General features: G+C 40.7%; 1 protein-coding gene across 3 annotated transcripts in view; it reads left to right on the top strand.

Annotated features, from left to right (window-relative positions):
• The first annotated feature begins 313 nt into the window (after nucleotides 1-313).
• Nucleotides 314-26,348, top strand: part of LOC137023993 (guanylate-binding protein 4-like) — a 68,954-nt gene continuing 42,919 nt past the window's right edge. For all 3 annotated transcript variants that reach the window (XR_010895608.1, XM_067391139.1, XM_067391140.1), the window contains exons 1-6: nucleotides 314-401; nucleotides 8,816-9,001; nucleotides 9,110-9,237; nucleotides 16,968-17,077; nucleotides 24,460-24,647; nucleotides 24,931-25,173. Coding sequence is in view for 2 of the 3 variants with exons in the window: in XM_067391139.1 (XP_067247240.1) it covers nucleotides 8,827-9,001; nucleotides 9,110-9,237; nucleotides 16,968-17,077; nucleotides 24,460-24,647; nucleotides 24,931-25,173 (844 nt within the window). In the remaining variant the exon portion in view is untranslated. The remainder of the gene's footprint in view (nucleotides 402-8,815; nucleotides 9,002-9,109; nucleotides 9,238-16,967; nucleotides 17,078-24,459; nucleotides 24,648-24,930; nucleotides 25,174-26,348) is intronic.

Genomic DNA, 26,348 nt, shown 5'->3' with positions numbered 1-26,348 from the left:
GTATGCCTCTGAGTGTGGTATAACCATATTATAGAATAATCAGAATAATGAAAACTAAGAGTGAAGAGTTCTGCTCGTGTCATAAACATCTTAGCATCCACATGCAAACATAGTGACTGACAATGTGGTTGCGCGCTTTCGTAAAACTGCGTTTCTATTATATGCTGAGATGTTGCAGCTACTCATTTAAAAGTGAAACTAAGAGTTAAACTGCACATTGCTCTTTTGCAGTAAGCGGATGTTTGTCTGCCACAGGAAATAACCACAGAGATACTGAGAGACTCTATGCATATTTAGCCTTGGGGGCTGAACCTAAAGGTGTGTCTGAGATATACAGATATGATGATAGAAGCTACAACATGTACTCAGATCAAGCTACTGTAGTTAAGCAAAGCAAAAGGGTAAGTGACTTTACTTCATCCATTAAGTTTGGGTTAGTGGATAGAAAACAGAAAAAGCTGCTCATCTGGGAAATTATTTGTTTTACTTCTAGTACACTGCAGTACTAAAATGATTTTAAATGTGTGTATCTGTTCGACAGCTGTATTCTCCAGTTGACCACTGCTAGATCATGGAAAATCAGAATCGGGTGTAATGATAATAAAAGAGCAGAGTTTATTGAATAATCTTAGCTGTGAATGTTTCAAAGTTCTTCATCAAGACTTTGTCTGACCAGTACAATTCCAACAAGTGTTATTATACCAAGGGAAAAACAAAGGAAAATTACTGCTTCACAACATCGTCCTGTGACAATAAAAACCTTGAAATGGAGACATTTTTTCATCTCCTACCCATTGAAACAAACACCCCTTCAAACCCACAATCATAAGATTAATCAACAATAGAAAAGAAATAAGAAATATAAAAAATAAAATCAAAATGACTTAAATTAATAATAATAAAAAATATTAAATAATAAAATTAATAAATTATGTAAATCAAATAGGCAAGGCAAGGCAATTTTATTTGTATAGCACATTTCATACACAATGGTAATTCAAAGTGCTTTACATAAAAAAGAATAATAAAAATAGAACATAAGGAATAGAAATAACAGTAAAAACAGAGAATTTTGCTATCTGGATGGAAGAGCTAGGAAGTTTCAGGGAGTTTGTTGTTGTTGTCCGTCAGAGTGGATCTAAACGGATCTATCCATCAGAGCGGATCAGAATGGATCTTCCTCACACGACAGGACTGCTACCTGTTAAGGCACTTAAAACTGATAAACACAGTTTCAATCTCCCCTTTTGCCAAGACACCTCAAACTGCACCACACAGCCCTAACCCCCCTTCCGGAGATATCTTATCTATGCAACGCAGTTCAAATTTCCCCCTTTGGAAAGTGTCCTGACTGTAATCCACAGATATCTTAACCATGCACTACAGCTTAAATTTCCCCATGGTTTGTCCCCTTATCCAAATTTACCAAATTTTAACCTAATCACTTTCTTCCTAATTCTCCCAGCTCTTTCAACCAAACAGCAATATTTAAAATGCATTAAAAGTCAGAATAACAATGATACATAAAAGATATAAAATACATTAAAAATGAAATAAAAACAGGAAAAGGAATTAAAAGAATAAAAAGATAATACGTATAAAATAAAGTGCAAACAGTTCGGACATAGCACAGTGCTCAATCAGCAAATGCATAGATAAAAAGATGTGTTTTGAGTCTGGATTTGAATGTGGCCACTGTAGGAGCACACCTGATCTCTTCTGGAAGCTGGTTCCAGCTGCGGCTGGCATAACAGCTAAAAGCAGACTCTCCTTGCTTTGAGTGAACCCTTGGTATTTCTAAATGACTTGATCCTGATGATCTGAGTGATCTGTTAGGTTTATATTCTATGAGTATATCTGCAATGTATTGAGGTCCTAGACCGTTGAGTGATTTATAAACAAGTAACAGTACTTTAAAGTCAATTCTAAATGCAACTGGAAGCCAGTGCAAGGACCTGAGGACTGGTGTGATGTGTTCATGTTTTCTGGTTCTGCTCAGAATCCTGGCAGCAGCGTTCTGTACGAGCTGCAGCTGTCTTATGGTCTTTTTGGGAAGACCAGTGAGGAGCCCATTACAATAATCCACCCGGCTGGTGATGAAAGCATGAACAAGTTTCTCTAAGTCTTGACTGGAGACAAAGCATCTAATTCTTGCAATATTTTTGAGATGATAATATGCTGATTTAGTTATTGTCTTTACATGGCTAATGAAACTCAGGTCTGACTCCAAAAGGTAGGAAGGTACATGTTCACTTTGAGAACTTCATCTTTGTTTCCAAATGCAATGATTTCAGTTTTGTCTTTGTTTAACTGAAGGAAGTTTAGACACATCCAATTTTTAATTTCATCAGTGCATTGGCACAGGGAGTCAATGGGGCTGTAGTCATTAGGTGATAGGGCTAGGTAAATCTGGGTGTCATCTGCATAGCTGTGATATGCAATTTGGTTCTTTCTCATTATTTGGCTCAGTGGCAGCATATATAGGTTGAACAGGAGGGGTGCAAGAATTGAACCTTGAGGGACTCCGCATGTCATGGATGTCCACTCAGACTTATGGTCGCCGATACTCACATAATAACCTCTCCCTTCTAAGTATGACCTGAACCATTTAAGGACCATCCCAGAAAGCCCAACCCAGTTTTCCAGCCTGTCAAGGAGAATGTTGTGATCGACAGTGTCAAACGCAGCACTGAGGTCGAGTAGAACCAGCACTGATAATTTACCTGAATCTGTGTTTAGGCGAATATCATTTATTATCTTTATAAGTGCTGTCTCTGTGCTGTGATGCGGTCAGAAACCAGATTGAAAGTTGTCAAAGTATCCATTCAAGCTTAAGAACTTGTTCAGCTGATTGAAAACAACTTTTTCAATGATCTTGCCTATGAAAGGAAGATTTGAGATTGGCCTGTAGTTGCTCAATATGGTGTTATCCAGATTGCTCTTTTTCAGGAGGGGCTTGACAACTGCAGTTTTCAATGATTTTGGAAAAGTCCCAGAGAGAAGTGAGGCATTTACCACTTCTAGGAGATCTGCTTCTAAACAGTTAAACACACTTTTGAAAAAAGATGTGGGAAGTGTGTCAAGGGCGCAGGTTGATGTTTTAAGGTGCTGTACTGTTTCTTCCAAAATTTTACCATCAATTGCTTCGAAAACAGACATAATAGCTGCTTTCTGATGTTGTGATCTGATCTGTTTTACCCCAGTGCAGCTCAAGGATGTGCTGATCGCCTTTCTGATATTATTAATTTTCTCAGAGAAGAAGGAAGCAAACTCACAGCATTTGCTGTCTGAGAGCATTTCACTGGGAATCTGACGTGGGGGGTTTGTTAGTCTCTCTACAGTAGCAAAAATATGGAAGTAAATCAGTAGCAAAACACGAGAGGTTGCTGATTTGAATGTGAGAACTTGTCGTATTAATATTTGTATTTGTAAACTGAAATTTACACTCACAGTCCTGATGTGAAAAGCTGAATGTTTCGATTTGCACACGCAGACAACAATCAAAACACCCGTGTTACGAAGTTGTAGTTGCAGATTAATAGTTACAAATGTGTAAAATGGCATTCACATAAACAAAATGACAGACACAAATGCGTGAGACATATTTACTTTTACACTTTACTTCAGTTTCGCTGTACAGCTTCAAGTCGGCGCTTACAACCTCTCAGATCTGGCAGTACAAGTTCAATTCCCGGCGCTTTGACTTTTGCTACTCTTTTTGCGATATTCCTGTAGCAAAACTGACTTGAGCGCTTGAAAGCAGAAGTGAGAGAGCAGAACGGGGATGGGGGGGTGAAGGCGTTTTATTGGTCGATGCCTGACCAATGAACAACGCCATCCAGTGCGACTTGGCATGCGGAAAGAAATAATTGCATATGTATGAGACAATATTTACATTAAAATATCGTTAGTTTTAACAGGTTTTTAATATTACAGTGAAAGAGTAATAAAGTTTTGGACCACCAAAACAGCGCAATCTGCTCTATGTAGTGACGTCATTGCGTACAAAAACGTCCTATTTCATTGGCTGACTCCAACCAATAAACAACTTTACTACTCAAGATAATATGAGAGGGCGCTATTTTAATTTAATTAATTTTTTTTATTTTTTGCGTAAACTCATTACATATTAAGAGAGCAAGAGAGAGGTTTCAAAGCATCAAAAGGTTTCAAAGCATTAAAAGTGTCGAAAACAGTGCCATCTTGTGGCAGGTAAAATTTACAGCAGCCATAAACCTGAGATCGCAGCTCCGTTGTTTTATCCATTAAACACAAATGAAAGCCTGACGACACTAAATGTGTTTATTTCAATAATGTAATTCACATCTTAAAGCTTGGCAATAAATGAAATGGATCAACAAAAAGAATAATTATAATAATTACTAATAATACATAGCCTACTGAGTAGTTTGATGCAAGTAAATTGTGCTGTTGTGTGTTTATTGTAGCCTATATGACAGAACATATTATGATGTAATATAGGCTACAGGCTTTATTTAAAATGTTTAGTAAATGGACTTGAACTTTCATATAGTAGTGGTCTGGGTTCAAACATTCTAACAGGCAAAGTGAAGCATTTACACGACTGGAAACAATGTGAGGCTTTGTTTTTCATTAATCACATGTTTCTTGGGGGGGGGGGGGGGGATAAAATCCCTGTTTTCATTAAAATTAAAATATCATTAGTTTTAACTGAGTTTTATATTACAGTAAAAGAGTAGAAAAGTTGTTTATTGGTTGGAGTCAGCCAATGAAATAGGACGTTTTTGTACGCAATGACGTCACTACATAGAGCAGATTGCGCTGTTTTGGTGGTCCAAAACTTTATTACTCTTTCACTGTAATATTAAAAACCTGTTAAAACTAACGATATTTTAATGAAAATATTGTCTCATACATATGCAATTATTTCTTTCCGCATGCCAAGTCGCACTGGATGGCGTTGTTCATTGGTCAGGCATCGACCAATAAAACGCCTTCACCCCCCCATCCCCGTTCTGCTCTCTCACTTCTGCTTTCAAGTGCTCAAGTCAGTTTTGCTACAGGAATATCGCAAAAAGAGTAGCAAAAGTCAAAGCGCCAGGAATTGAACTTGTACTGCCAGATCTGAGAGGTTGTAAGCGCCGACTTGAAGCTGTACAGCGAAACTGAAGTAAAGTGTAAAAGTAAATATGTCTCACGCATTTGTGTCTGTCATTTTGTTTATGTGAATGCCATTTTACACATTTGTAACTATTAATCTGCAACTACAACTTCGTAACACGGGTGTTTTGATTGTTGTCTGCGTGTGCAAATCGAAACATTCAGCTTTTCACATCAGGACTGTGAGTGTAAATTTCAGTTTACAAATACAAATATTAATACGACAAGTTCTCACATTCAAATCAGCAACCTCTCGTGTTTTGCTACTGATTTACTTCCATACAAACAACGGGTGTTGTTTAAGTTTTTGTTTATAATATTTGAGAAGAAGGTCTGTCTAGCTTTGCCTAATTCCACATTGAAAGCATGAAGAATATCTTTATAGATGTTATAATGGATTTCAAGGTTTGTCTTTCGCCACATGCGCTCAGCTTTTCTGCATTGTCTTTTCATATTTTGCACTGCTGTTGAGTTTCTCCACGGTGCTTTTTGTCTGCCACTCTTCTTCCTGACTTTCACAGGAGCAATGTTATCAATAACATTCTGTACTTTTGAGTTAAAAGAATCAAGGAGAAAATCAACAGAGTCTGCAGATATGCTTGGTGTTAAAGATATAGCCTTCATAAACAGTGCACTAGTATTCTCATTTAAGCATCGCTTTTTGACCGAGATAGATCTAGCTTCAACAGTCGGAGAGATCAATAAATCAAAGAAAATACAGAAATGATCAGATAGTGTTACATCCTTAATGACAATGGATGAAATGTTTAGACCCTTACTAATAATTAAATCTAGAGTGTGTCCACGATTGTGTGTGGGTCCATGTACATGTTGAGTCAGATCAAAAGTATTCAAAACAGTTATGATTTCTTTTGCCATATTGGATTCTGCATTTTCTATGTGGATGTTAAAGTCCCCAGTAATAGCAAAACAGTCAAACTCTGAGGAAGTTGCTGATAACAGTTCTGTAAAGTCCTCCACAAAGGCTGGAGAGTATTTTGGAGGCCTGTAGATAACTATAAGTAGAATGCGAGGAGCACCTTTTAACACAATACCCAAGTATTCGAAAGACATGTAATCACCAAATGACACTTGCTTGCATTGATAGACATCTTTAAATAGAGCAGCAACACCTCCACCTCTCCTAACAGCTCTGCAGACACTCATAAAAGTAAAGTTAGGAGGGGCTGTTTCATTCAGGATTGTTGCATTGCAGCTGTCTTCAAGCCATGTTTCATTTAGAAGCATAAAATCTAGGTTGTTTGTGGTTATTAAGTCATTGACTAGAAGTGATTTATTTTTAAGTGAGCAGATGTTTAAAAGTGCTAACTTAACAGTCTTACTTTCTGTCTCTACAGTAATCTTAGTTTGACGTGCAATAGGTAGCAGATTAAATGGGTTTGCCAAACGGTTTGGGAAGGCCTTAGGCTTTCTATAACGTAATAAAACAGAAATAAAGAAAGCTACAGGTACACTGGGTTCCCACTTGTTCTGTAAACATTTGATAAAGTCACTGTTATCATAGCGGGGACCCAACACACATCACTGAGAGCTGTTATCAGTTGTTTTTGGTTCACCTAGAACAGATGGAGGACGTTGAGGGCCCTGGCGTTGTGGCAGGGGCCGAAGAGCTCTCGCAGGAGGAGGGGGAGAGCGAGCTGGGCCCACAGGCTTTGGTGGTTTCGGGGCTTGACGCTTTTTTGTTGATATCTGGGGGCTCGCAGCAAAAGAATGGGAGAGTTTGGTTCCAGCATACACCAGTTCCTCCATTTTCTCTGAGAAGCACAGAAGAGGGGATGCTGGAGAGAGGGATAACGTGTCCGGTGAGAGGGGCTGTTGCTCTGGTGTTACCGGAGGCTGTAATATGTTGTCCTGGCTTCCCTGGCTGTTTTCCCGAAAGTCGTCCTTGGGTGCTGAATCTTGGAGCAGTTCTAACACGTCACTGTCTCTCAGTGAGCTGTGTGAGCAGGGCTCAGTCAGGATTGTGTGCCTGAGCAGTGGTTGTTGTGGCTGCGTGGTGTTATCATTGACCTTGTGGGAAGTGTCAACCGCATGTCCATTCAGGTGCTGAAATGAAGTCCTGTGGTCAGTTGAACTCTGTCCAGGTGTGTTTGTGCCATTCAGGTTGAGTGGATTTGCACAAACTGCTGAAGGATGATGGAGGCAGAAGTAGATATTGTCTTTTAGCACTCTTGAGCCCAGTTTGTTTGGGTGCAGGCCATCATGAGTGAACAGTTGTCTCTGGCTCCAGAACAGATTGAAGTTGTCGATGAAATTCAGTCCTTTTAAGTTGCAGGTTTTTTGCAGCCATGTGTTAAGACCAAGCAACCGTGTAAATCTATTTGTTCCTCTTGCTGGAAGTGGTCCACTGATGAACGACTGAACTTTTAGTCTTTTAAGCATTTCAAAAAGTTCATTGAAATCCCTCTTAAGGAGTTCTGACTGCTCCTTCCGAATATCATTCTTCCCCACATGGATGATTAGTCGATTTGCAGTCTTATATTTCATCAGAATGCTCTTAAGTTCCCTGTTTACATCCGAAACTGTTGCTTGTGGAAGGCAGCATGTAGTTGTATCCCTGCTGCTAATGTTTCTGATAATAGAGTCACCCACTATCAGAGTCCTGGGCTCGGCTGCTCTCTGAGCTGAGTGCCGCTGACTTTTCAACCTTTCAGCACTCAGTACGGTCTGTTTAGGGGCATTAGATTCATGGGACTCACCGACTGTGTGCTGAGGGCGTCCATGATGATGCTCTGTTGTGTGTTCCTTCTGGTTTGGTAGTCCCGCAAGTAACTTAGCATCGGTGTTAGCTGCTGACTGATTTGATCTGTGTCCTATCATGTTTGGGGATTCCTCACCCACATTTATCATGTCTGGAGATTCCTCACCAACATTCATTAACACTTCAAATCTGTTCTCCAGATGTATTGGTGGTGGTAGGGAGCTAGTGTTTGGGGTAGAGGATGCTACTGCATTAATATGTGATACTCGTGACAATCTGATGTCTCGAGTGCCTTTGGGTCTCGCTCCCTGTGTGTGCCATCGATTAATATGTTGATCAATTTCGGGACTCACCGACTGTGTGCTGAGGGCGTCCATGATGAAGCTCTGTTGTGTGTTACTTCTGGTTTGGTAGTCCCGCAAGTAACTTTGTTTCAAGGACTGCAATCCTTTGTAGAAGTCTGTGGCAGTTTGTGCAGCAGGTAGATTCTTCAACCAGAGGAGGCATATTATTTCTAATCCTTTTGGATGTAGGCAGCTGTGTTTTCCCTTCTCCGGAATGTAAGCTGATGGCTGCCGTCAGTGGGAGGCTGGTTGGATAAAAATTCCCCTTTTCTGTAGCAATTCTTCCAGTTAAAAAGTTAAAAAGATTGTTGGTGCCAAGATTTGTTGTTTGAGCACTGTGCCTATTTGCTGTAGTTAAAATTAGGAGATAAAATATAAAAGCAATAGAGCAAAGCACTGAGCTGTAAGCAAGAGCGTCCGAACAGTAGCGAAGCAGGAAGTAAATAATAATATAAATATGAATAAATGGTAAATCAACTACATAAATGTCTTATGAATATAAATGATTATGAAATAAATGTAAAACCAGTAAAATAATAAAGAAAATAAAACACCAATGGATGGTTGCTTTCCTAAAGTAAAACAGGTTGTTATTGAAAACCCTTAGATCCTTTCACCATGGACAAACCAGTATGCTTGATTGACACGGGGTCAGATGGGAAGCTGTGTGTGCAGCAGTCAGCTCTACAGATCCTGCAGCAGATCCAGCAGCCAGTGGTGGTGGTGGCCGTGGTGGGTCTCTACCGCACCGGGAAGTCCTATCTGATGAATCGCCTCGCAGGACAACAAACAGGTTAGACCCTCATAGACAGCACTGATAGCATCCAAAAGTTTAAGAGAAACATCATGCAGTTACGTGAATATAAGTCATTGTGTTGTTTTTTGGGTGTGGCTTTATCAGGGTTTGCATTGGGCAGCACCATTGAGTCCAAGACGAAGGGCATCTGGATGTGGTGTGTGGATCACCCCACTAAAGCAGGAACCACTCTGGTGCTGCTGGACACTGAGGGACTCGGAGACGTGGACAAGGTGACTGTCCTGTCTATCTATTCACACAGAACTTTGATTCATAAATTGCTGGAGATTCTTTTGTAAGAATGCCAGTTGGACCTGGAATGCTACAAAATTCAATCTCAGGACCACAACCTATTAACATTACAGTCAATCCCAGAATGCATCTGTTTGAACATAAGCCATAGCCAATCCTGGGTATTGTGTTTTAGGTTAAATATTTAACAGGGGAAAGAAGAAAGCTGCTCCCAGGAGCTACTCACTATCTATGCAGATGGAGAAATTAACTGTTTTTATGACAGTTATGGGCAACTTCGATAGTGACGAGGGCCAACATTTTCTCACCTTAATAACAGGAGGCCAGATTACTAATCCACACTCACCCCTTTTACACCGTTTTACTCAATTTACTTTCTATTAAGGGATATTCATGTATAATTAGAGGATTAGTTCACTTTCTAATTAAAATTTCCTGATAATTTACTCACCCCCATATCATCCAAGATGTTCAAGTCTTTCTTTCTTTCTTTAGTCAAAAAGAAATTAAGGTTTTAATTTAATTTTTAATAAATTTTTTTTTTTTTCTCCATATAGTAGACTTGAATGGATCCCAAAGGTCAAAATGACAGTTTACAGTGATCCCAGGCGAGGAATAAGGGTCTTATCTAGAGAAACCATCGCTCATTTTCTAATCATTTTTAAACAATGTATACATTTTAATAGGGCTGGGTGGTTTTTCCGATTTTTTCGATTAATTCGAATTTATGTTTTGCCTCGATTTTATTATTTTCTGAATTGAGAAATCACGATTTTGAATAAAAATGTTAGCAAGCATTCAATTAGACATTAGGAGAAGAAAATGATCCGACCTCATGATGGCGCCGGCGCGCCTGATTAACTGCTCTCATGTGACGCTCTATGAACGTAGAACACATCACTGTATATTATAAAAATGAGACGCAGGCAGTGGAATGAGAAAAAAAGGCAAAGTTATTAAACCCGAGTTGAGCTTCTTTTTTTTTTAACTTGACCGCCGCGTTTTTACGATGCCGTTTTATGGGCGAGATGCTGCAAAAGACACGAGACAAGTCCGCCAAACATAAAAACAATAGGACAAATAGCGCAATAGGATGCAAAAACCTGTAAACTTGTTTGATATTTCATGTTTGCATGATGATGACAGGCTGAAAGCTGCTGTTGTTTTCTGTTTTTACAACGCATTTGCTGTTAATAATAGCCTATTACTGCTGTTATTGCTATTACTTTTATATAAATATTTAGCATTTTCTTATTTTATATTATTTTTGAGTATATAGGATTTGTTTAAGATAAGTTTGTACAACATTTGTCTTCATATTTCAGGCATATTTCTGCAAAGATATTTAACAAATTGTTTTACATTTACACCATGATCACTTCATGTGTGGTGCACTTGGAATGGATCTTTTTTTAACCAGATTGTTAATAAAGAGAATGTTACTTAAATCATATTGTAGTTAAGTTTTTAAGGTGACTATTTAAAGTAAAAAAAAAAAAAAAAAAAAAAAAATCGAAATCGTGAATCGGTCAAACGTTCTGAAAAATCAAGATTTTATTTTTTTTTGCCATATCGCCCAGCCCTACATTTTAACCATAAATGCTCATCTTGAACTAGCTCTCTTCTTCTTCTTCTCCATTTGAATTCCGGCAGTATAGACGCTGCTAAGTGTATTACTGCCCTCCACAGGTCAAAGTTTGAACTAATTGTTATATGCAATATGCTAGTGCAAGTATATAACAATTTAGTTCAAACTTTGACCTGTGGAGGGCAGTAATACACTTAGCAGCGTCTACACTACTGGAATTCTAATGGAGAAGAAAAAGACGAGCTAGTTCAAGATGAGCATTTATGGTTAAAACTTATATTAATTATTTATTTATTTATTAGAAAATGAGTGATGATTTCTCTAGATAAGACCCTTATTCCTCATCTTGTATCGCTTAAAGCTCTTTGAAGCTGCGCTGAAACTGTAATTTTGACTTTCAACCATTTGGAGGCCATTGAAGTGAGTAAATTATCAGGAAATTTTCATTTGCAAGTGAACTAATCCTTTAATGTAATTAGATTTTTAAAATTTTATGAACTGTAAAGCTTGTTCAATTTTGTTAATACAAATAAGAAACTTTGTTTTCAGTTGACAAGCAATATTACCCCAACAATCAAATGTAAATATCTCAGTTGCATTGTCTGTAAATTTGCAACAAATGTACAGATTTTTGATTACAAGCCTAGTGAATATTTTCACCTCAGCCTTGTTAAAAAGTGCTTATTTAAAAAATAGTTGTTCCATATTTATTACCATAATCCACATCCACATATTACCATGAAAAATACGAGTTTTGAAAAAATGTATAAGCACATAATTAAGTGCATATATGTGTGACCCGTCACGGAAACCAGGGACACAAGTCGGCAGCACAACTATTGAGCAAACTGAGAAAGAAGCGTTTTTTTTTTTTTCAAAATTGGTGATTTTCGGTTTTTTGCAGAATCTGTTAGTTAAGATCATGAAGAAGCATCTCCGTGTTTTACATAGCAGTATTGGTATATTTTAAAGCGTACATTTTGAGGTTGAAATCGGCTTGTTTTTCTGGGATTCTATCTGTGTGTATTCATACTGGATAGGCCGGCTTTTGTTTCTTTTGTTATTGCCACCGCCCTCCAAGGGAAGCGTGGCTACTTATTTATGCAGCGCTCTGGCCGGCTCTAGCCGATATCAAAATTTAATGAAGATGGACGCCACAAAGAATATCACAGACGAGCTGAACCATGGCCGTTACACCAAAAATGTTTTGAAGTACAACATACGGCTGGATTCTTTAGCTGCGGAAAAAAGAGTGGCAGGACATGCGAATTATTGGACATCTAGAGGCAAACAGACGCACAGTGCAAACTTCGGAGATGGTTACATCCACAAAGAAGACCCCGACAAGGAGAAAGTGTGCCCGAACAACTTATTTCATTGGAGGCAACAAGATCTTTTCTGTTTCTTATGGGGTGAGTTTCCATAAACATCAAAGTTTGTTGTTTTGTGTTCATTCTAAGAACACGTAGGCTACACGTTATCTCATGTGTCTATTGTTATTAGCTAGCTCAGGACTGTCGTTTTAATTGTAATCGTTAGCATCATATCATTTGCCAAAAAACCGCCATTACTATAATGGGCTTTTAGATGGTAATGTTAGCATCTGCTATTAATTTGAAATTCTACAGCAGAGCGATGATATATCAGATCATTATTTAGTCTCGTGTATAATACAATTAGCCAAGGCTACAAAACCACCACCCAGCCATAAATATTGTAGAACAATCACGTCTGCCACTAAAGATTGCTTTATAAATAATCTCCCCGAGCAGTTTCATCGCCTTAGTATACCTGACAACTTAGAAGAACTCGATGCTGCAACAGAAACTATTGGCTCTCTCTTTTCCAGCACATTAGATGCGGTCGCTCCTTTACGTCTAAAGAAGATTAAGGAAACTAATCCAACGCCGTGGTATGATGAGCACACTCGGGCTCTAAAACGAGCTGTTAGAAAAGCTGAACGTAGTTGGAAGAAAACAAAACTAGAAGTTTTTCGCCTTTCGTGGAAAGAAAAAATGATTGAGTACAGAACAGCCATAAGAAATGCTAGATCTACTTATTTTTCAAATCTCTTAATAGAAAACAAACATAATCCTAGGTATTTATTTGACACAGTGGCTAAATTAACTAGAAACAGAGATTCAACTGCTGACGTTTCCATAGAGCACAGCAGTAATGACTTTATGAACTTCTTTACTTGCAAGATTGATAATATTAGAGAGAAAATTATAAACATGCAACCGTCTACAGTTTCTCTTCAGACAGTGCACTGTAGTGTCCCTGAGGTAAAACTAGAATCATTCGCCGCTATAGGAGAGTAAGAATTAATCTAAACTTATCAAATCAAAATCAATCACATGTATGTTAGACCCAATGCCGACTAAACTACTGAAAGAAATGCTTCCAGAGGTCGTAGGTCCACTTCTTGATATAATTAATTCATCTTTAACACTAGGACACGTGCCAAAAACCTTTAAGCAGGCTATTATCAAACCTCTTATTAAAAAACCTCAACTAGATCCGAGAGATTTAGTAAATTACAGGCCAATCTCGAATCTACCTTTTCTGTCAAAGATACTAGAAAAGGCAGTTTCAACACAACTGTGTTCCTTTTTAGAAAGAAATGGAATCTGTGAGGATTTCCAGTCAGGATTTAGACCATACCATAGTACTGAGACTGCTCTCGTTAGAGTTACAAACGATCTACTCCTATCATCCGATCGTGGCTGTATTTCTCTATTAGTGTTATTAGATCTCAGTGCTGCTTTTGACACTATCGATCATAACATTCTTTTAAAAAGACTTGAAAACTATATTGGCATTAGTGGAATTGCTTTGGCATGGTTCAAATCATACTTATCTGACCGTTATCAGTCTGTGGTAGTTAATGAAGAGATGTCGTATCGATCACAGGTTAAATATGGGGTACCACAAGGCTCAGTATTAGGACCGTTGCTTTTCACTCTGTACATGCTGCCCTTAGGAGAGATAATTAGGAAGCATGGTGTTAGTTTTCACTGCTACGCTGACGATACTCAGCTCTATATTTCCTCGCGCCCTGACGAAACCTACAAATTCACAAAACTAACAGAATGCATAGCTGACATTAAAAACTGGATGACAAGAAATTTCTTATTATTAAATTCAGAAAAAACTGATATCCTAATCTTTGGACCAAAAACTTCCTCACGAAAAAACCTTGAATACTCTCTAACACTTGACGGGTGCTCCATTAAACCTTCGTCCTCAGTTAGGAACCTGGGTGTGCTCTTTGATACCAATCTTTCATTTGAAAGTCATGTTTCTAGTATCGCCTTCTTCCATCTAAAAAATATATCTAATTTACGACATATGCTCTCAATGACAAATGCGGAACAGTTGGTTCATGCATTCATGACCTCAAGACTAGATTATTGTAACGCTCTACTGGGTGGTTGTTCTGCTCGGCTTTTAAACAAACTACAGTTGGTCCAAAATGCGGCAGCTAGAGTTCTTACTAGAACCAGAAAGTATGACCATATTAGCCCAGTTCTGTCAACATTACATTGGCTCCCTATTAAACATCGTATAGATTTTAAAATCTTGCTACTTACTTATAAAGCTCTAAATGGTTTAGCTCCCCAGTACCTAAGTGAGCTCTTAATGCATTATAGTCCTTCACGTTTATTGCGATCTCAGAATTTAGGCCAGTTGATAATACCCAGAATATCAAAATCAACTGAAGGCGGCAGATCCTTTTCCTATTTAGCACCTAAACTCTGGAACAATCTTCCTAGCATTGTTCGGGAAGCAGACACACTCTGTCAGTTTAAATCTAGACTAAAAACACATCTCTTTGCTCTTGCATACACATAACACATTATCAATACATTAACATTTTTCAAATCCGTTAAAGGATTGTTACGCTGCAATAATTAGGTCGGCCGGAACCGAGAACATTTCCTATAACACTAGATATACCTGTACATCAGAATAAGAATGGCATCTACGCTAATATCTGTCTCTCTGCTTATCCTGAGGTTTGCCGGGTGCTGGATCCAGGCCGTATCCAGGTCAGATGGAGAACCTGCGTCTGGACCTGACTACAATGTAGCCCAGGATCCCCGTATCCGCTTACATATATTTATATATAATCGATTTTTAATCTCTATAATAAAAATGTACAATTCAGATTTTGATCTCCATATACATTTACATATATTATATATATCTTCCAAGGGGTTTTTTCCCTCCTAGGACTTTTTTCCCAGTGCTAGCACGCTGGGTTTTTCTCCTAGGGGGTTTTTTCCACCCCTGGAAGTCAGCCGACATTGGCTTAATGTAGCACCATCTTGTATATGTTACATATTACCACGCTTGTTTGTACAGTTTTAACCACTTCCCTTTTTTTCTGTGCTTCTAATATGTAAAGCTGCTTTGAAACAATTACCAATTGTAAAAGCGCTATATAAATAAATTTGACTTGACTTGACTTGAATAACGCTTCAACTGCTTGAATTGACTGGTGTGAATGACTTAGCTCATGTAAACCTCACTATTCTTGAATTGAATGTGACGCTAATAATTTTAGCCAGTTACTACTTCTTAACAAGAATTTACTAATGTAATAGTAAATGTATCAGATTAAATTCCTATGTAAGTAAAAGTATAAAGTATCCGTAGCCGTAAAATGTGCGTTATAAGTCAAAAGTAAAAGTATTTATTGAAGAGTTTAATGTACAGGATTTTTTTAATCCTTTGACTCAAACCAGGTCTAACCACTAACTGAGGTCTAAACCAGGACTATACTGTTATCACAGAATCCTGTTCAAAAAGTCCTAATGTCAAAAAAGATAAATTACTGACATTTACAATGCACATTATCCTTTATTATTAATAGTATGCGGTCCGATTTTTTTTTTCCCGTCTGCGTCTGTCGTTGCTATGCAACCATGCAGCTTTACAGGGGGTATGGCTTATCTAAATGAGATGTAAATGAGCCCTTTTGTCACTCCCAGCAGGTGAGAACAGGCGAGAACTGCAAAATCGTTAGAGGTCATTTTCTGGGCTTAAAGCTTTTTTGAGTGCCTACCTTCAAATGGCCACAACTTCTCCAAATATTATCAGATTTCCATGTGTTAATCTGCGAATAACTCAAAATGCCCCAGAACGTGCTGACTTGTGTCCCTACTTTCCGTGACTGGTCACATTTATGTCATTAATTTGGCAAAAATGTTATGATGACAATGCATTTTACCTTTGAAATCTAAGAAAACTGCAACGCTGGCCCACATTGGGGCTGATAACGGAGCTCTTCAGTGAAAGAGTTTACACATGATATACAATGTAATAGTGACAGCGTTATGTAGGATGATCAGTTATTTCTTTAAACTGTATGATTAATTTGTGTTCACATTGCTCAAAAATAATGTTTAGCGAGCTACGGAGAAACTGGCAGCCAGGCAACAGACAAGTGACTGATCCTAAGGGGCGACATCACTACTTGAATTCTAGCATACGTTTCGGCATGGATGGTAGGATAATTGTGCTGTGCCGTACCAGGCTCAAACTGAAACCGTTCATTACCATTCCTTGCGGTTCCATTCCTAGCGGATCATTACAGATTTCGTTTCCAAACAAATCAAACGTATGGATGACCCCTTGAACTTGGTAAAAAGATAATCCATTAACCTGACTGGATGGTGAAAACAGGATTTTTATTGTCAAATTTTCATTTATTTTTTCTAATTTTAGAAAACTTTAACATTAACGTTACGCTGTTATTAATAGGGGGATCAGCTGGAAATAGCGTCCTTTCCTGGGTTGATTTAGTATTAACATAATCTGAATGCAATCTTTACATTACTTGCTGTTCAAATGTTTTAAAATTGATCATCCGAGTGATCCAGCGGACTGTATTAAAATACTTTGCAGGCCGTATGCGGCCCACGGGCCGCCAGTTGTCCATTAGTGATCAAACCAACATGAAAATCAGTATCTTCAGGATCTTAAATATTATATTGTACACCAATCTCACAATCACAGGTCATTCATGAGAGCACATTCAATAAAATGTCAGGCATCATGTATCTTCTATTATGGGTTGTGGTCTCATGTCAAATCAACATATCCTATCTGTCTCAGGGGGACTCAAAGCATGACACCAAGATCTTCTCTTTGGCTGTCCTTCTGAGTAGCACTCTAGTGCTGAACAGCCGAGGAACTATTGACAACAGGGCCATAGAGGAACTGCAGTATCCTTCTGATCATAATTTGAATTTCATTGTCAATTTGGCCATCTATAGCAGGAACTTAGAAATGTTGTTGTGTATGACTGTCACTATAGAAATATTCATCACTTATAAAATATTGTGTTGGATTTACTTAACTTGATAATTATAGACATTAAACATTAGAGTACAACTAAAAGATATCAATTTCAACATTTATTAGAGTTTAAAAAATACATTTTAATTTAAATGAACTTAAAAAAATCTTCACATAAACCCATTATAATAAATGTCATATTTACCTGTGGCCTTTCTACCTCTCTAACAGGTAGGAAATATTTAAATTGAATAAAAGTTATAAAACACTTTACATTATTCACTGCATAAATTATTACACACATTAAAGCTGAAATTTTCTCCGTTATGTTTGTTCTTTGATGAACATTAATGACAGACGTCACATCACTTGGTTTATTAGGCTGCTGTCACTTTAAGAACTACCGCTGCCGAACATGGCGCGGATCTGACACGCAACTCTTTAAGTTTGTTTAGGATGTTATTAAACTCATAAAAAACTGCTCTCATATTATAAAACTGCTCTTATGAGGATACTCGACAAAATAGAAATTTTGGCATAATTATGTATGTTATTGTTTGTTCAAGCATGAAAGAGGACTTAATACACAGAAAGCACAGACTGCGCGCGTCTTTCTGTGCACACGACTTATGTGTGTGTCACATGACACAACATTCACAGTGTGTTCTGTTTTGTCTTGTGGTGCTAGAATGGGTTAAAAGCATTTGTGTGAAAATGCAAGGCAAGTTTTAAGTGCAAATAACAATAGATACTTTTTACACTAAGTGAAAATAGCATATTTTCTTAAAAAAATATGTAATATAATAGATGCTATTTATACTAAGTGCAAATAGCTGTGAGCAATAAAAGTGAAAATAGCAATATATTTGCAAGGTGAAAATAGTGAAAGATTCTAAAAGTAGTTAGTAGGCTATCAGTTCTTTTTAATAAGAGTAAATAGTAATTAGATGCTATCTTTAGCCTATTTTATATTGGCAGATACCATTTGCACATAATAATTTTTGTACATTAACAGGATGCAATAAAATCATAAAGTGTAAATGATTATATTTATTAAAATTATTAAATGGATGCTGCCTTATTGGGAGAATAAAAACCCTCCCCACACCTTCCCCTAACCCTACAAAATAAACACTTTTAATATCATTAAACACTCATTCACGCATTATTTTCATTTTTATTAAAAGTAAATGCCAGCTTGGCAAAAGGAGAAATTAATGTATAAGAATTAAAAATAACAATAAAAGTAGAGAATACCCCTATCTGGATGGAATAGGTCAGAATATTTTTCAGGTAGCTGTGTGTTTAAACAATAACCTTGCATTGGAATAGCCAGAAACAAATAGCCCTGGATCATTGGCATCACCACCTAAATAATGTGTTGGACATTTCCAACAGATTATCACAGTCACCAGCACTAGCACTCCATTTCCCAGCATCCTTCCTGTTCCTCAAATGCACATATTCATTTGTTACCATGGACACTAATTATCTTCACAGCTGCACATCATTAGTTAATCTTCCTTTGTGTATATAATGCTGCGTTCACGCCACCTCGTATTTACCAGAATTTTGAGATTACAACAAGTGACGTTGTATTCGGAGCTGTTCACATCCTTGGACTGGGAATTATGCATTTCCATGGCACCACTATCAACGCCTATGAATCTACAGCGGTCAGGTGGTATAGCAGCCACGTGGTACATCTGGGAGCTTTCAGAAAACTCCCAGCTTGCCCGATCAGTCATTTTATGTTGTGTTGTTACCTACCTGCCTGTCTGCTGGATTAAACTTGGATTTTAGCATTGAACTCTTCTTTTTCGTCTTCCTTTGAGTACACAACGTGACACAGATCTGATTTTTCCCCATCATAGAGCTGTCTCAACCACTTTGGTTTATCCGTTTTCCCCAAATATTTAGTATAAATTTTCCATGTAATTTTAAATTTGTGTCTTACCAGAGAATTTTTAAGCCACCGTGGCAAACAGCACTAATGTTTACTTCCCAATTCTCCCCCCTCTTCCAAACAGTCAGCAAGATTTAAAATGCATAAAAAGTTTTTACATATAAAATTAAAGGTGCCCTAGAATTAAAAATTGAATTTATATTGGCATAGTTAAATAACAAGAGTTCAGTACATGGAAAAGACATACACTGAGTTTCAAACTCCATTGTTTCCTCCTCCTTATATAAATCTCATTTGTTTAAAAGACCTCCGGAAAACGTCCACGCACCGTCCGCAACACGAACATTCATCATCAGGAGGGTTCGCGGACGTCCGCACTCCCTGTCCACGTGCAGCCCAATTTTTCTTGATGGCACAGACAGTGTGGTACTGTACAACAGCCCATGTGAGAGTGAACTGAGTGCTTGAAAACAAAAGTCCACTAGATTGAATGCATCTTTCTGCAGCCAAATACTTTCAAAGGCTCGCACGTGCATCTGTGCGCAAGACAGAACCCGTGTACATGTGTTCAGAAAAATTAAGTATAGTATTAATGTTGTCAATAACTTGCTATAGTCTATCTATTTTAAATTAGTAGAATTGTTCACCAGGGCAAAACAAGACTTCGTGATAAGGGGAAGTGATAGAGAGTCTTATATAGTCCGGGTGATGGGTATCAGCTGGTGCAGTAATCAGTCCAACTTATGGGTTGCTGGGAAATGTAGTGTGTCAGTTTTAAGGCGATGGCTCCCTCCGATGGCTAGAGGAGGGAACCACGGAGTTCGTCTCTGTGACAGAGCCCCCCTCCCTGCGAGCGCCTCCTGGCGCAAGGATGCTGGCGACGCCGTGGTCTTCCTCGTGGACGAGGGGCTGGCTTCTCCGGATGGTTAGCGTGGAATTCTGCCACCAGGTTGGGGTCCAGGATATCATCCGAATCGACCCAGGAGCATTCTTCCGGGCTAAACCCCTCCCTGTCGACCAGATACTGGAGTGTGCGACCGCAGAGTCTGGAATCCAGTAGTTCACGGACCGGGACGGCGTCGGCGATCTGCCTGCTCTCTTTGACGGCGAACAGCGTGTTGTAGGTGTGTGTGCGCTCTGTCCCAGGTGGCCTCGCTTCGACTCAACCAGTCATTGATGGCAGGTACATTCGTGGGTTCACCGGACCAAGGAAAAAGAGGTGGTTGAAAACCCAGGACACATTGGAATGGGGTTAGGCCGGTTGCAGGTTTGCGCAGGGAATTCTGAGTGTATTCAGCCCACGGGAGGTAACGGGACCAGTCGTCTTGATTGCTGTTACAGTATGATCAGAGGAAGCGAGTAAGCTCCTGGTTCAGACGTTCGGTCTGCCCATTGGATTGTGGATGGTAACCGGATGAGAGGCTGACATTAATATTTAAAGCTTGACAGACGGCAGTCCATAAACGTGAGGTAAACTGTGAACTGCGGTCAGACACAATGTCTTCTGGTAATCCGTAGATGCGAAACACCCACTGGCACAGGTGTTCAGTGGTCTGCATGGCGGTGGGTAGTTTGGGTAAGGGGATCAAGCGACACGCCTTGGAGAAGCGGTCCACCACGGTGAGTATGGTGGTGTTGCCGTCGTATACAGGGAGGTTGGTGATGAAGTCGACCGCGATGTGAGACCACAGACGCTGGGGCACTGGTAGAGGATGCAGCAGACCAGCAGGGAGTTGGTGAGAGGGTTTATTTACGTTACAGACTGGGCAGGCTTTGACAAACTGTGTTGTATCTTTAGAGAGAGAAGGCCACCAGAAGCGGTTCTGTACGACCTGGATGGTAGTTGTGATGCCTGGATGACCGGACGCGGGTGAATTGTGGACCATCTCCAGTACACGGATGTGCAGCGCCAGCGGTACGAAGGTCTTCTCCAGAGGACAGTCAGGTGGAACCTCGATTTCAGTGTTGGCCTGCTCCAGTTCTGTCATAATGTCCCACTGTACAGGTGCAACGACAAGAGAAGAAGGTAAGATGGTTTCTGGACCTTTGCTCTCCTGCTCACCTTCAAACTGGCGTGATAGGGCATCAGCCTTGGCGTTCTTTGAACCAGGTCGGTATGTTACAGTGAAATTAAAGTGTGAGAAGAACAGGGACCATCGAGCCTGGTGAGGATTCAGTCTCTTAGTGGTTTGGAGGTATTCGAGGTTCTTATGATCTGTGAGGACGATAAATGGGTGAGTGGCTCCCTCCAGCCAATGACGCCATTCCTCAAAAGCCGCTTTCATGGCCAGCAACTCCCGAACACATCATTAACAAACGACTGAAAAACGGACGGACTATTGACCAGCCCGAAGGGCATAACAAGGTACTCACAGTGCCCAGTAGCAATTGAGAAGGCAGTCTTCCACTCGTCCCCCTCCCTGATGCGGATCAGATTATAGGCACTACACAAAGCAAGCTTAGTGAAGAACTTGGCAGTACAGAGCTGTTCCAAAGCTGCGGGGACCAGCGGCAAAGGGTAGCGAAACTTGACAGTTATATCATTTAGACCACGATAATCAATACAGGGGCGAAGACCTCCGTCTTTCTTACTCAAGAAGAAGAAGCCCGCCGAAGCTGGTGACGTAGATGGACGTATGAAACCCTTAGCCAGTTTCTCCTCAATGTACTTTTTCATGGACTCAGACTCAGGTTGAGAAAGTGGGAAGATATGGCCTCTGGGTGGTGTCGTTCCTGGGATGAGATCGATAGCATAATCATATGAACGATGAGGTGGTAACTGGGAGGCACGTACCTTACTGAATGCTAGAGACAGATCCTGATATTCTTCAGGGAGTTGGAGGTCAGAGACGGGTGAGGAGTCACTGGTCTGGATGGATCTGAGAGGAAGCGAAGTGACGGTTGACAGACACTTGACAAAACAGTTCTTATTCCATTGTGTAATCTGTCCCTCTCTCCAACAGATGACTGGGTTGTGAGTGCGCAGCCATGGTAATCCTAGTATAATTGAGGAGGTTGAGGTGGGTAATACATGAAACTGTATGAGCTTTGTGTGAAATATGCCAGTTTGCATGGTTAGTTGCTGTGTGATGGTATTGACTCGTCCTGAACCCAGATGTCACCCATCTATGGCTTCCACTGCGAGGGAAGAAGAGCATTTGATTAAAGGGATGTTGTACTGTTGTGCAAAAGAGAGGGAGATAAAATTCCCTGCGGCCCCCGAATCCAATAGTGCTGTATTTTTTAACCGGGTGTCATGAATCAGCAGAGTTATTGGGTGACTCAGGTTGAGACAGATCAACCTGACATATCTGAGTTATAATACGGGTTAGACTCACTCACCGAGCGTTGATTTTCTGGACGAGTGTGCACTGGGCAGTTGTTGTGAACATGACCGGGACTGCCACAGTACAAACACAGGCGATGAGCCAGACAGCGGTTTCCCTCCTCTTCAGGGAGATGGTAGGCATTGATCTGCATGGGTTCTGGGTTTTCTGAGTCAATCGGTTGTATGGAGCGAACACTTCGTCTCTGGCCAGCCTTGCGTGCTCGAATGAGATTGTCCACATGAATGGCAAGTTCAGTGTACTGATCCAAACTTCTCCCTTCATCACGACAGGCCAGTTCCGACTGTAGTTCATGAGACAATCCCCGTCTAATACAGACTTTTAATGTGTCACTCACCCAATTAGTCTGTGCTGCAAGCGTGCGAAAAGCCAGAGCGTATTCAGCCGCTGTTCTCCTGCCCTGTGTTAACTCCATGAGACAGTCACCTGCACCCTTCCCTTCACTTGGGTGATCAAAAACATCTTTAAATTGTTGCATGAAGTAATCGAAAGTTGGGAATGCTGCCCCATCTTCTCCCCATACAGCCGTTATCCATTCCAGGGCTTTCCCGGTGAACAGAGAACAGACAAGAGCAATCTTACTGGCTTCCGTGGGATACATGGCAGGTTGCTGATTGATGAAGAGGGAGCACTGGAGGATGAAGCCCTTGCATTTTGCGATGGGATCGCCGTCAAACTTTTCTTCGAGAGAGAGGCGGAGATTAATCGGCGACTGCGTTCCTGCCGTCAAACTTTTCTGGGAGAGAGAGGCGGAGATTAATCGGCGACTGCGTTCCTGCCGCGTGGTTAATGGCCGTCAAACTTTTCTGGGAGAGAGAGGCGGAGATTAATCGGCGACTGCGTTCCTGCCGTCAAACTTTTCTGGGAGAGAGAGGCGGAGATTAATCGGCGACTGCGTTCCTGCCGCGTGGTTAATGGCGGCCGCGACAGGTGGTGGGGATGCCGCTGGAGCAGACACCTGCAGACCCTGCAATGCCTTTATCAGTTCCTCCGTGAGAGTAGTGAGGCGATTGAGCTGGTGCTGATGGGCGGCGAGCTGGCTGGCTTGGGCAGACATCGTTGCACACAGGTGGGAAAAAGCAGCTGGATCTTGTTGGCGCAAAGTCTTCTGTAATGAATCATCACTTTGACAGGGATCCATTTGCATGCTTTATTAACAAAGAGTGGTCGTACAGGCAAGGTCAAACTGGAACAAACAGGTATGACAGAGGCTGAATCGTGGTCAAAATAACAGGCAGACAGGTCAGGACAGGCAGATATCACTCACAGAACGTGATCACAGGCAAAGGTCAAAAGGTAGGCAGCAATGGGTCAGTAACGGGAATCAACAAGGTCGGCAACAGATAATCAAACAGGGAAATAACGCTCAGAATGGTTCACCAGGGCAAAACAAGACTTCGCGATAAGGGGAAGTGATAGAGAGTCTTATATAGTCTGGGTGATGGGTATCAGCTGGTGCAGTAATCAGTCCAAGGTATGGGTTGCTGGGAAATGTAGTGTGTGAATGTGTCAGTATTCAGGCGACGGCTCCACGGAGTTTATCTCTGTGACAATATAGTGTTGTCATTCCTAGAATTTTTATTTTTTTTTTACAAGTTTTGTCTGCATGTTAGTGATAAAATCTTATTCATATTAAAGTCCTGGGACTCATTTGCATAAGATGCACATCCCCTCCAACCCCCGCGAAACCGAGGGGGGCCTCTGAAAATTTTTTGCATACGGGCCCGGGGCTGACTTGCTACACCACTGCCCAAAGGTCATGGGTTCGGGTTTCAGGTCTGACAGGGATTGTCGGTGAGGGGAGTGAATGTCCAGCGATCTCCCCACCCTCAAAACCATGACTGAGTTAGCAAGGCACCATACCCACAACTGCTCCCCGTGCGCCGCAGCATTGGCTGCCCTCTGCTCCGGGTGTGTGTTTATGGTGTGTGTTCACTGCTGTGTGTGTGCACTTGGATGGGTTAAATGCAGAGCACAAATTCTGAGTATGGGTCACCATACTTGGCCACATGTCACTTCACTTATCTATAACTGTTCTTTAACTCACACTAAACAGATATGTCACTGAGTTAACAGAGTACATCAAGATCAAATCACCTGATGAAGTTGTAGATGATTCAGAGTTTGTGAAGTTCTTCCCCAATTTCATCTGGGCTGTGAGAGACTTCACTCTGCAGCTAAACATCAATGGCCAAGATGCAACAGAGGATGAATATCTAGAATTTGCTCTGAGGCTAAAACTAGGTAAAATTTAAAGCCTTAAAGTTTATTTAATTAACTGCTTTATCAGACTATGCAACTAGATTATGGATATCTGCTTAGTCTTTCCCTAACCAGGTCCAATAACTAATTTTTAGCTTCCTGTGTTTATCTACAGTGATATCCAAGGCCATTTATCATTAACATGTTTATTTTTATTTTATATTTTTATATTAGAGGCTTACAGTTTCTTTGATTTTAAAGTATTAATCTTTTACACTTTGTGCATCATTTGACTGAAGGAAATATTTGTGTTGTTCTATTTAAGGTAACTCAAGTCAAGTGAATAAATACAACCTTCCAAGAGAGTGCATTCGTAAATATTTCCCATCACGGAAATGTTTCACCTTCCCATTCCCAACCCATCCAGACAATGTCTCTTATCTGGAGACACTGGACCCAGCTGAGATTTCAAAAAAATTCTTGGAGGTCTCTGATCGTTTCTGCCAGTTTATCTTTGACCAGAGCCAAGTGAAAAATCTGAAAGATGGACACACAGTCACCGGCAGAGGTAAATCAGTAAGTCTCTTAATGTGTAGACTGTTAGTTTTGTTTTATGGTGGGCAGTGTTTCCTGTTTTTGTACATTTTATTCACCAGCATTTTCATGACTGTCACGTTCACTCATGTTTTGTCATTTACCTTTGTGCATTTAAGCTCCTGCCTGAGTTCAGTTCTTTGTACGATATCGTCTTTATGTACGTGTTGCTACCTGTTGTCTGGTTATATATAAAACTACGTGTTTTGAGAATCTTTGTCTTCCTTGCCTGCTTTCCTGCAGCAGTACCTGACAGAATAACGGGCCAAAAATGAATTACGCAATGAAGTTTGCGCTCGTGGCTCAGGGGAGCCACAATGTTTTGTTCTTGACCCAGGAGTTTATTTGTCTCGCACTCACCTGCCCCTATGACGATGAGACCCTGAAGTCGTTTTTCTGGATCAGGGCTAACTTCCGCCATCCTGTTGATCTGGAGAGCATCACGTCCCGGTCCAGATCACAGCCAGACCCAGAGCCCAAATCTCCTCCATGGACCATGGAGTACCCGTGCAAGCCTCCCGCAGACGGAGAGTTTCCACCGGCCACGACGCGTCAGCCAGAGCCGAAACTACGAGGACAGAGGTGACCATCACCCAGGAAGTGGAACCCCATCTGACGTCTGACCAGGGGTGTGAGCCCACAACATCTGCGGACAAGGGAGAGATGATCACAGAGAGTGAGACTGGCTGACCGATTTCAGTGAGGAAGTAACTCCCACCCTTTCCCACCCAGTACCTTCATCATCACTGGTTCTAAACATGATAAATGACTCTACGGATGGTGCCATGAACTCTGTCACCCCTACTGTCACTCTTCCATCATGGATTTCACCGCAAAGCTCAGCCAGTCCTCCAACCCCACTGCTGTCGGATCTCCACAGCCCTGCGTTGTCTCCAGGGAGTTCCTATGACGTCAAGCCACAGGTCGTGCATCCATTCGCAGCGCCCATGCAAGAGGATCCTGTGGTTTCGCCTCCAGCCTTCGACCTCTTTGCTCCATCTCGGCCTGTCAACCTGCCGGCTCTGCCCAGGCTCCTCCCATCTACGGCTCCATCGGAGACCCACGGACTGACGGCTACTCCGGTTTTCCTCGTCCTGTCAGTTCCTCCTTGGTTAGTCATCTCACCACTTTTGCAACAGACTTGCGGGC

This window comes from Chanodichthys erythropterus, chromosome 8, assembly GCF_024489055.1.
Source record: "Chanodichthys erythropterus isolate Z2021 chromosome 8, ASM2448905v1, whole genome shotgun sequence".
Classification (NCBI taxonomy): Eukaryota; Metazoa; Chordata; class Actinopteri; order Cypriniformes; family Xenocyprididae; genus Chanodichthys; species Chanodichthys erythropterus.
This window is presented reverse-complemented; position numbering and strand designations above follow the sequence as displayed.